We start from the raw sequence: 9,418 nt of genomic DNA, 5'->3' as shown, positions 1-9,418 counted from the left end.
ATTAGAAGTGGCAGGTTTCTTTCTGCTAAAACTGAGTTTTTCCTTCCCACTGTTGCCTAATGGCTTGGTCATCGGGGTTTTCTCTGTTTTCTTTGTATTATTGTTGGGTGTGTAGTTTACAGTGTAAAGCACCTTGAGGCAACTTTTGTTGTGATTTGGTTCTATATAAATAAAACAAAACTTGAACTGAATATGCATTACCTATGTAGCTGTACACACAGTAATGTACATTCCTACACACACATGGAAAGAAAGAGCAACGTGATGCAGCAGGCCTGTAATTGCGAATATTATTTCTCAATTTCTCTTTGAAAGTTTGTTTTGTTGCTCTTGTGCTCTCACGGCAAATTCCCATACCAACCTCTCTCTTTTCAATGCCTCTGAACTACTGGAAACCTGTTAGCAGTAAACAGCAGTTACTTTGACAACGCTACAGTGTACAATTAGGGACAGGACTTTTGAATATCCTTTGTTCACTTTAGTCCACATGTTACACCTCTACAGAGTTACACAGCCTACAAATAGGCTTACTCAACTGAGTATTGCTGAGCAGGAAAGGTCAATAGAAAAACTTTACCCCTCAGTTTTTCTATTTCATGCTGTTTGTACCATTAGGTGAGGTTGAACCCAGACAAAAACGTGGACTATTGAGTAATGATAAGTTTACCATTTGCTCATTTACAGTTTTTTCTGATTGCTTAAGCACATTTTTGTAACTATTGGCTATTTTTGCAAAACTCTACACACAAATAAGAAAACCTGTCACCCAATTATCAAAACATTGTAGTTCTCTTGCAAAAGCAAACACAGCTAGATTAACTCTTCACACCTTCGTAAAAATGGTGTTTTCGTATCAAACAGTACACATAAGCCATCATCTACTAAGCACACAATGCTCCAACTGCACACTGATGGTATGAATACAAAACACATCTGGCTTTTGCTTTCTCTGTGTACAGATGTCAATTTGAGGTCACACTTTTGTCATAGTGTCATGTAAACATACAAGGATCCAAACTTCAAGTATTGGTGTTTATTAAAACTCATCAAAACCAAGACAAAGTCAGAACACAAAATAGGAATTTCACCAAAAAAAAAAAAAAAAAAAAAAAAAAAAAAAAAAAAAGACAATCAGCCTACATCATGTCGTCTTTCTGGGTTTGGCCACAAAATTTCGTCCACATCACATGCAATATCCTCCAGTCCAAGGCACCGGGGAAAATATCTCCTTGAATGGCGTATCCAGGCCTGACATGATGGCTGGTCAATATCTCCACATGCCTCCTCCATTGCCTGTAAAAGGGCTACCTGTTGATGAGGATGACGGTCATACACTTTCCAGCGCCAGGCAGAGAAGAACTCTTCGATGGGATTTAAGAATGGAGAGTATGGAGGGAGGTTGAGTGCCATGAAGGATGGGTGGTCTGTAAACCAGTTGCGGACCAAAGCAGCCCTATGGAAACTAACATTGTCCCATATGATGGCATTTCGGGTCTGCTCTGGTCTCTGAACAGTGAGCATGTCATGCAAGGTGTCCAGGAATGCAATAATGTGTGCAGTGTTGTATGGGCCTATGGTTGCATGATGGTGAACAACACCATTTTGGCTTATAGCTGCACACATGGTTATGTTACCACCACGTTGTCCTGGGACATTGATGATGGCACGGTGTCCAATAATGTTCCTGCCACGTCTCCTGGTTTTACTGAGGTTAAAACCGGCCTCATCTACAAAAAGTAGCTCATGTCCCGTTGCATCTGCTTCTAGTTCCATCACTCTCTGGACAAGACAAAACAAATGCAACACCTCAGGCCCATGCACAGCACTACAGTATGCACTTCCAAATTCAGAACCAATGACACTAGGTTACCTGCACATAGTCATATCGCAGTTGCTTTACACGTTCTGTGTTTCTCTCGAAAGGAACTCTGTAAATTTGCTTCATTCTTATTCTGTGGCGTGCAAGTACACGACTTAGTGCAGAAATGCTTGCACTGTGTATATTTTGAAAGATGGTGTCATTATCAAGTATGCGCTGCTGTATTTCGCGCAGTCTTATTGCATTATTGGCAATCACCATGTTCACTATATGGGTCTCTTGCTCTGGAGTGAACATTCTGCCTCTGCCCCCAACATCTGGACGTCTAGCAATTCTGTAAAGTAACAATTTCAGTATTTTTGCATGTATGGTACTGTTGTGTTTCTCATTAGAGTATGGCAGTGCTACAAAGTACTTACCGATTCTCATTTCGAAATGTCCTAATGATGCTTGCCACAGTGTAGCGGCTCAGTTTAGGCTGAACCCGTTGGCCAGCTTCCCTCAGGGTCATCCCATGGTTGATGACATGGTCCACTATTGTAGCTCTGATGTCATCAGTTATTCTGTTTCTTACTCTTCTTACCCTTCCTCTTTCCCCTCCTCGTCCTCTTCTTGCTCCTCCTTGTCCTCTTCCTCTAACTTCCTCTAACCCTCTTGCTTCTTCACCTCCACGTCCTCTTCCTCTTGCTTCTTCACCTCCACGTCCTCTTGCTTCTTCACCTCCACGTCCTCCTCCTCCAACTTCTTCACCTCCACGTCCTCTCCCTCTTCTCACTCTTACTGCTCCTTCCATTGTACTCCACATATACAGCTTACCTGTGGCCTGTTTATAGTGCTTAGGCTGATTGCAAAGTGGACTAATTATCTAAAACAGTTTTCACAAGTGAAAGTGTGCCAGACAGTTGGCAAAATAGTGTTAATGATAGCCATACATGTGTATAATTTTGCTAGGAGTGTGTTGGAAATTTGGTAATTGAGTGTAAGCAGTGAGTTGTGTTTAAAGTTCTGCAAAAAGAGTGTTGTGCAGTGAATTGTGCCTACAGTTTTGCAAAGTGTGTGTTACAAAATTGCAAACTGAGTGCAAAGCAGTGTTTGTGCTTTTAGTTTTGCAAACTCAGTGAGTGGTTTTGCAATAAGTATTAATAGTTTTAGGAATTGTGCTATAAGAATCACAGTTAGGGTTTAAGCATTCAGAAAAAACTGTAATATTACACTGAAACCAGACATCTCTATGTTGGCAACCAACTTAAAAGTCCATAAGTGACCCAGTAGGAGCAATTTGTTTGCAATTTAACACAAGCATGGGACAGAGCACATAGGTAAGTCGACAGTCTATGTGAATTAATAGACTAACACAATTGTACTTGATATACTAGCAGCTAAGTTTACAGTTTTTTCTGAATGCTTAAACCCTAACTGTGATTCTTATGGCACAATTTCTAATACTATTAATACTTATAGCAAAACCACTCACTGAGTTTGCAAAACTAAAAGCACAAACACTGCTTTGCACTCAGTTTGCCATTTTGTAACACACACTTTGCAAACCTGTAGCTACAATCCACTGCACAGCACTATTTTTGCAGAACTTTAAACACAACTCACTGCTTTACACTCAATTACCAAATTTCCAACACACTCCTAGCAAAATTATACACATGTATGGCTATCATTAACACTATTTTGCCAACTGTCTGGCACACTGTCACATGTGAAAACTTTTTTAGATCATTAGTTCACTTTGCAATCAGCCTAAGCACTATAATACAGGTAAGCTCTTGTTAAGGGGACTTTACCCGAATGGATTTAGTGGCAGAAACACACTAGCACAGGATTGTAGTGATGCAAGTTTATGTACACAGATGAGGGAATATTTACAAGGGAAGGGGCTATATACAGTGACAGATAAAAATGTGCACGGAGAGCAACGCTGACAGGACGAGACGGAGCCGGGGTATGCGGGCGGACCGATGACGCACCGGAATTACCTAAAAGCGAGGGACAAACAAAGTTACAGAGTACGTCGATCGCCGAGAGTTCAACTAAAAGTGGACGAGGAGAGTTGGAGAACTTACTTGCAACACCGACATACAGATGTAGCGGTGGTCACAGCCTGGTATGAAGTAATTCTCCGTCACGGATCCACAGAAGCCCACACACAGAAAACTAGGCAGGCGAACAGGCAGCGGGACAGGCTAAAACAAAGGAGAAGCAGACAGATGATGGATCCTAAAACATGCAGCTCAATCGCGTGGAATCAACAGATTCAGCTTGCACCAACACGTTACCACTTATGAAAACGACAATACTCCGACACCAGACGTCCGAGATTCAGCTCCATAAAAGCGCTCCCTAATGACGTCCGATGCGCCGCAGGTGTGCCGGAATGCCATCAAGCCCCGCCCCGCCTACCTGTGCCAAGAAAGAAAACAAAACCCAAAAAACAACAATACCCCTACCCACCACCTCCTAACAGCTCTGTGTGTGGAGTACAATGGAGGGAGCAGGAAGAGTGAGAAGTAGAGGAGGCCGAGCAAGAGGACGTGGAGGTGAAGTAGTAGGATGAAGAGGACGACAAGGACAAGGAGGAACAAGAGGAGGACGAGGAGGGGGGGGAGGAAGGGTAAGAAGAGTAAGAAATAGAATTGTTGATGACATCAGAGCTACAATAGTGGACCATGTAATCAACCGTGGAGTGACCCTGAGGGAAGCTGGCCAACGGGTTCAGCCTAACTCGAGCCGCTACACTGTAGCAAGCATCATAAGGACATTTCGAAATGAGAATCGGTTAGTACAGTCACTTTGCACTAAGATTTGTAGCACTGCCATATGCCAATGAGAAACACAACAATACCATAGATGTAAAAATACTGAAATTGTTACTTTACAGAATTGCTAGACGACCAGATGCTGGGGCAGAAGAAGCATGTTCACTGCAGACCAAGAAACCCATATAGTCAATATGGCGATTGCAAATAATCCTATACTTGGAAATAAACACTTGTGTTTGTTTTGATGTGTGTAAATAAACACCAGTACTTGAAGTTTGGATCCCTCCATGTTTACAGACCTATGACAAAAGTATGAGCTCAAACTGACATAGCCTACCTTGTGCACAGAGAAAGCAAACGCCAGATGTGTTTTTTTATTCATACCATCAGTGTGTAGTTGGTGCATTGTGTGCTTATTAATGTGATGGCTTGTGTTAACTGTTGGATACGAAAATACCATTTTTACAAAGGTGTGGAGAGTTAAGCAAGGGTTATTCGCTTTTACAAGGAAACTACAATGTTTTGCTGATTGGGTGAAGAGTTTTCTTATTTGTGTGTAGAGTTTTGCAAAAATAGCCAATAGTTACAAAAAAGGTGCTTAAGTCATCAGAAAAAACTGTAATAGAAGCAGCAATACCACAGGAGCTGTGCGCACAACCACCACAAGATGGTGCAACCCAGCATGGATTCCAGTACAAAGGGTACACCGGCTCTTAAGACAGGTGATTAACAGAAGCAACAGAATGAAATAAACATCCAGAACAGGCTATATATGAAACACAGAAGTCCCAAAATGCACTTAAAATATATTTTTAATATATTGTTGACTTTTAGTAATTTAATTACATGTAAAAATTTCCATGTGATTTTGTTACAGAAGAACAATGTATTTGAATTTAATGGATTTTAGTATAATGAAAATGATGTGATTGGTATACCATGCATATTTCCTTGAATTGTATTAATTTATATATTTCCTTCCCTATTGATTTCTATATAGTCCAGTTACATTTTATTCAAAATTTTTACTTCACGAGGAAAGAATCTTTTTTTTGCGTATGTAAATGCTGTGTCCAATACAAAATATCAGTTATGTAAACTGGAATAATTTATTTAAAATATGAAGGATTTAAGCATTGAAAAAACTTACCTCACTAATTACTTTTAGATGGTTTAGTAACATGGGGCAATTCACTTGTTCTAAAGCTAAAGTTCAGGCTCCTTGTAAAGGGTCGCAACATTAATCTTACCAGACTTTGGATGACTTAGATGACTTATTGGGGAAAAAAGAAGTTCTGGTGTACACATTTGATTAATTTGTCTATTTTCTCCCCTTGAGTTTCAAACACACATTTGAATGAGGGAAATGAGTGAAGCGGTTAAACCGCTGACAAATCAAAGACATGAGAGCCGTGACATCAGAAAAGAACCCAGGTTAACAAAATTCCATAGGTACCAGAGCAGAGATATAAAATGTATTTTATGTACACAACAATAAAACGGAAAACCCCTCAAATTTAAGTTTGTAACAAATCAGGTACCATCACATCACCGCTCAGGGATCTTCCGATCCACATGCCGGCCACACCTTACCATTCTTTAGCAGTGCTGTTGCCATGACAGTGCCTCTCTGGCCAGTCTATGGAGATGCCCTCTGACCCCTGGAGTGTTGACCTTTGGCCTGAGGGTCATCAAATAGGGTCAGGGGGTCAGCTCTTGCTAGAGGACAGTGAAAGCTCTTCACTGATTGGCTATGATTTGCCCTTTCCTTACCTTCATCTGGGTAACTGGCATATTGACCAAGTGGTCCTCTGCTTATTGTTAGCAGCTTTATCCAGTTTGCACAGAGTAGTGTGCAAGTGTGACACATATTTATGTGCCTGGCTTTTATTTTATACTTTGTGCATGTAAGCCTGAAAAAGTCATTGTTTTACCTCTCGCCTCCACCTGTCATGCTTTCTTGAAGACTGAGTATGAGAAACACCTGATTAACTGCTGCACTTCTGCAGCCACCACTTACAGACGTAAGCTGCTGGGTAGCAACAGGGAAAGCCCTCATTTAGTAAGGAGCACTCAGCTTGGTCTCGTCTCTCTTTTCCTCTCCCTCCTGATGATCTATACCTTCTAAGCCCATCACTTGTCAATATCTTCACATTAATTTGAGAGAGACACTGTGTGGGGGCAGGGCAGTCTTAGAGGGCAGCGTACACGTTTGTGTGTGTGTGTGTGTGTGTGTGTGGGGGGGGAGACAGAGGAGACAAGGACACAGGAAGGAGAGAGCGAGAGAAAGAGAGACAGGGGAAGTAAAACGGGAAAAAATAGGGCAAATGAAAGCTGGAAAAAGGATGAGAAAGAGAAGAGTGTGCATGAGAAAGAGAGGACTGGGCAAAGAGGCCATGTTTTCCTCATCACTCTTACACGTGGCTTCCCTTAAATATCAACAGCCCCCTCCGTTTGTCCAAATGAGCCCTGCAGTCAGCAGGGTCCGTAATGATAATGGCTGTTTGAGAACTGAGGCCTAGTGCGAGGAGAATCCATCATTGTCTGTCTGCCATCAGAACTCCAAGCCTCTGCAAAGAGAAAGTGTTTTACAACTGAGTGCCATGATGAGAAAAGAGCTGTTGTTTTTTTCTTTCTGTGCACACACGTCATGCACACACACCAAATCCTGACAACAATCTCGGACCCCTTAACCCATCATGAAAGACTTCCGGTGGATAATAAAAAATAATGGCTTATTCAATAACCATTCAATCCTCCGCTGCCGTCCTTTATACTCTGATTTTTCCAAGTACTCAGAGACTCTTCACCTCTGACCCCATCCTGTAGGGCTGGACCACACCAGGGAGCAACAAACCTTGTAACACCGTGACCCCTTTCTTGGTGACACACATACATGATACATGACACATACACGGTGGCTGTAGCTCAGGAGGTAGTTGGTGGTTCGATCCCTGGCTGCTCCAGTCTGCATGCCAAAGTATCCTTGGGCAAGATACTGAACCCCAAGTAATGTGAATGTTAGCTCTAAGTGAGGGAAGGGAATAAATCATGTTTTGCCTTAAAAAGAGTAGAAAATAAGATATATAAGAACCAGTCCATTTACCTCAGCGTAAAAAACAGGGATGCAGTATCATCCTTCACTGTCAAATGGATTCATTAGCCCGGTCCTAATAGTTTTTGAAAAATAAATTTCTCTCTGCGTTCATTTTTTAAGACTAATTAACGCTGTTCTTGGCTCAAAGGGGATGCCCAAGAGACTGTTTCTCAGCACCTCTCATTATTTTAACAAGACCTCCTATCATTTATCTCCCCAAAGCTACAAACAAGACACACACCGATAAAACACACATTCGTTTTTACATAATTTTGCAGTTCAAAACTCACAGCTCACTTTAAAGAAAAATCTGAGCGCAAACAGCCCACTCTGTTTCTGCACTGCTTTCAGTCGCATTCAAATTTGTCACCCATTTCTAACAGACTTATTGCAGAACATTTGAAAAGGTTTTAGGGTGGGTATCGAGTGCTCTGTGCTCCAGTGAATATTTCAGCCTTGAGGAATTCTTTGAAGTAATGGTCTGCTAAGTAACTTTTCTGCACTGAGCTCAATAGTTCCTCCACACTACTTACAGAAATGATTTTTCCTTTCCACGCAGGCTTTGTTGAAAAACGGTCTGTAGCACGCTTATTTGAAACCGAGAAATATTTGCAACATTGGGGCAAAGCAGGTGCACGTGTGTGTGTGTGTGTATGTATGTGTGTGTGTGTGTGTGCAGCAGGGGGGGATTTTCACATTTTCCAGCTCTCCTGCAGTCTAATGGGTTATTTGTCATCAGTGGAGTAAAGGATTTTTAAAAGTCAAGCCAGGGCTGACTCCCTCCCTATCCTTTCTCTCACCCTCCCTCTCTTTCCCACTACCCCCCTGACACTTGCAATGGGCGATCGATAGGTTATTGATCAACTCTCTCTATCGCCAACCCACCAGACTAATCACCTTAACACCAGCCCAACTCCCCCCCCCCCCCCCCCCCCCCCCCCAGCCCCCCAACTTCTCTTCGCCGTCTTTCCTGTTGCTCTGCGTTTGTGTTTCTGTTGCCCTGTGTCACACTCACTCTCACATTAAATGGTGCTTTTTCAACGTTTGGAGCTCGACATCGGCTTGATGAGTATGTTCCCCTCAGAAGTACGCACACTGAACCTTGAATTTGGCCCAATAATAGAGCCACATCCTCGCATCTCCTTCTCCAGTTGCCAGTAATTGCCAGATATATTCCACCGGGCAGATGAAACAAGAAAATTTACCATCGAGGTAAACGCTCTTCATCTATCTCTCATTTCTTTCACTCTGCTCTCCGCTCACCGCTTCCATCGCTCTCTCTCTTTCTCCCTGTCTGTCTTTGTTCGAGGGGAAAATCGATGGAGTGTATGAAACCGGCATATTTCTTCGCCTCCTGCTGGAGGAGACCTGAGGGAAGTGGGCATGAAGGTGGCTCACAAAAGAGGTTTACATCCACACTTTCCTTTTGTCTTGGTTATAGCTCAAATTTATAAAACAGGAAGTTATTGGGTTAATCCTTTTGGTGCCTTTGGCAAAAAAATCGTGGGCATTTTCCATGTCATCTTCCCAGGCACAGACCGCACTCACTAGGTTCTGTCTGCAGAGATTGCAGAACCTTTAAAGTATTTTCCTTTCTAAGCATCAAGTCCCTTATTTGTTTCACCATGTATTAAAATCAGCACACCTAATCCGTAGAAAGCTCCACAAACACACAATTAAAAAAAAACAACACCTGATTTCCACATCATGTGTTGCATCTTGTTCTGTTTC

The 9,418-nt window shown here is 42.2% G+C and overlaps 1 protein-coding gene and 1 long non-coding RNA gene across 2 annotated transcripts; both read right to left on the bottom strand.

Annotated features, from left to right (window-relative positions):
* Positions 1-1,131: 1,131 nt before the first annotated feature.
* Positions 1,132-2,624, bottom strand: LOC148097753 (uncharacterized). The gene is made up of 3 exons (XM_087831329.1): positions 2,239-2,624; positions 1,871-2,153; positions 1,132-1,779 (listed from the first exon to the last, which is right to left on the bottom strand). Exons 1-3 carry the CDS (start codon positions 2,622-2,624, stop codon positions 1,132-1,134), a joined length of 1,317 nt encoding a protein of 438 aa, XP_087687455.1.
* Positions 2,625-3,669: 1,045 nt separating this feature from the next.
* On the bottom strand, positions 3,670-4,184 carry LOC148097752 (uncharacterized). The gene is made up of 3 exons (XR_015716818.1): positions 4,108-4,184; positions 3,895-4,014; positions 3,670-3,807 (listed from the first exon to the last, which is right to left on the bottom strand). It is a non-coding gene; the product is annotated as an uncharacterized LOC148097752 (long non-coding RNA).
* Positions 4,185-9,418: the final 5,234 nt, after the last annotated feature.

This window comes from Neolamprologus brichardi, chromosome 18 (assembly GCF_056152115.1).
Source record: "Neolamprologus brichardi isolate AB-2024 chromosome 18, ASM5615211v1, whole genome shotgun sequence".
NCBI classification, from domain to species: domain Eukaryota; kingdom Metazoa; phylum Chordata; class Actinopteri; order Cichliformes; family Cichlidae; genus Neolamprologus; species Neolamprologus brichardi.
This window is presented reverse-complemented; position numbering and strand designations above follow the sequence as displayed.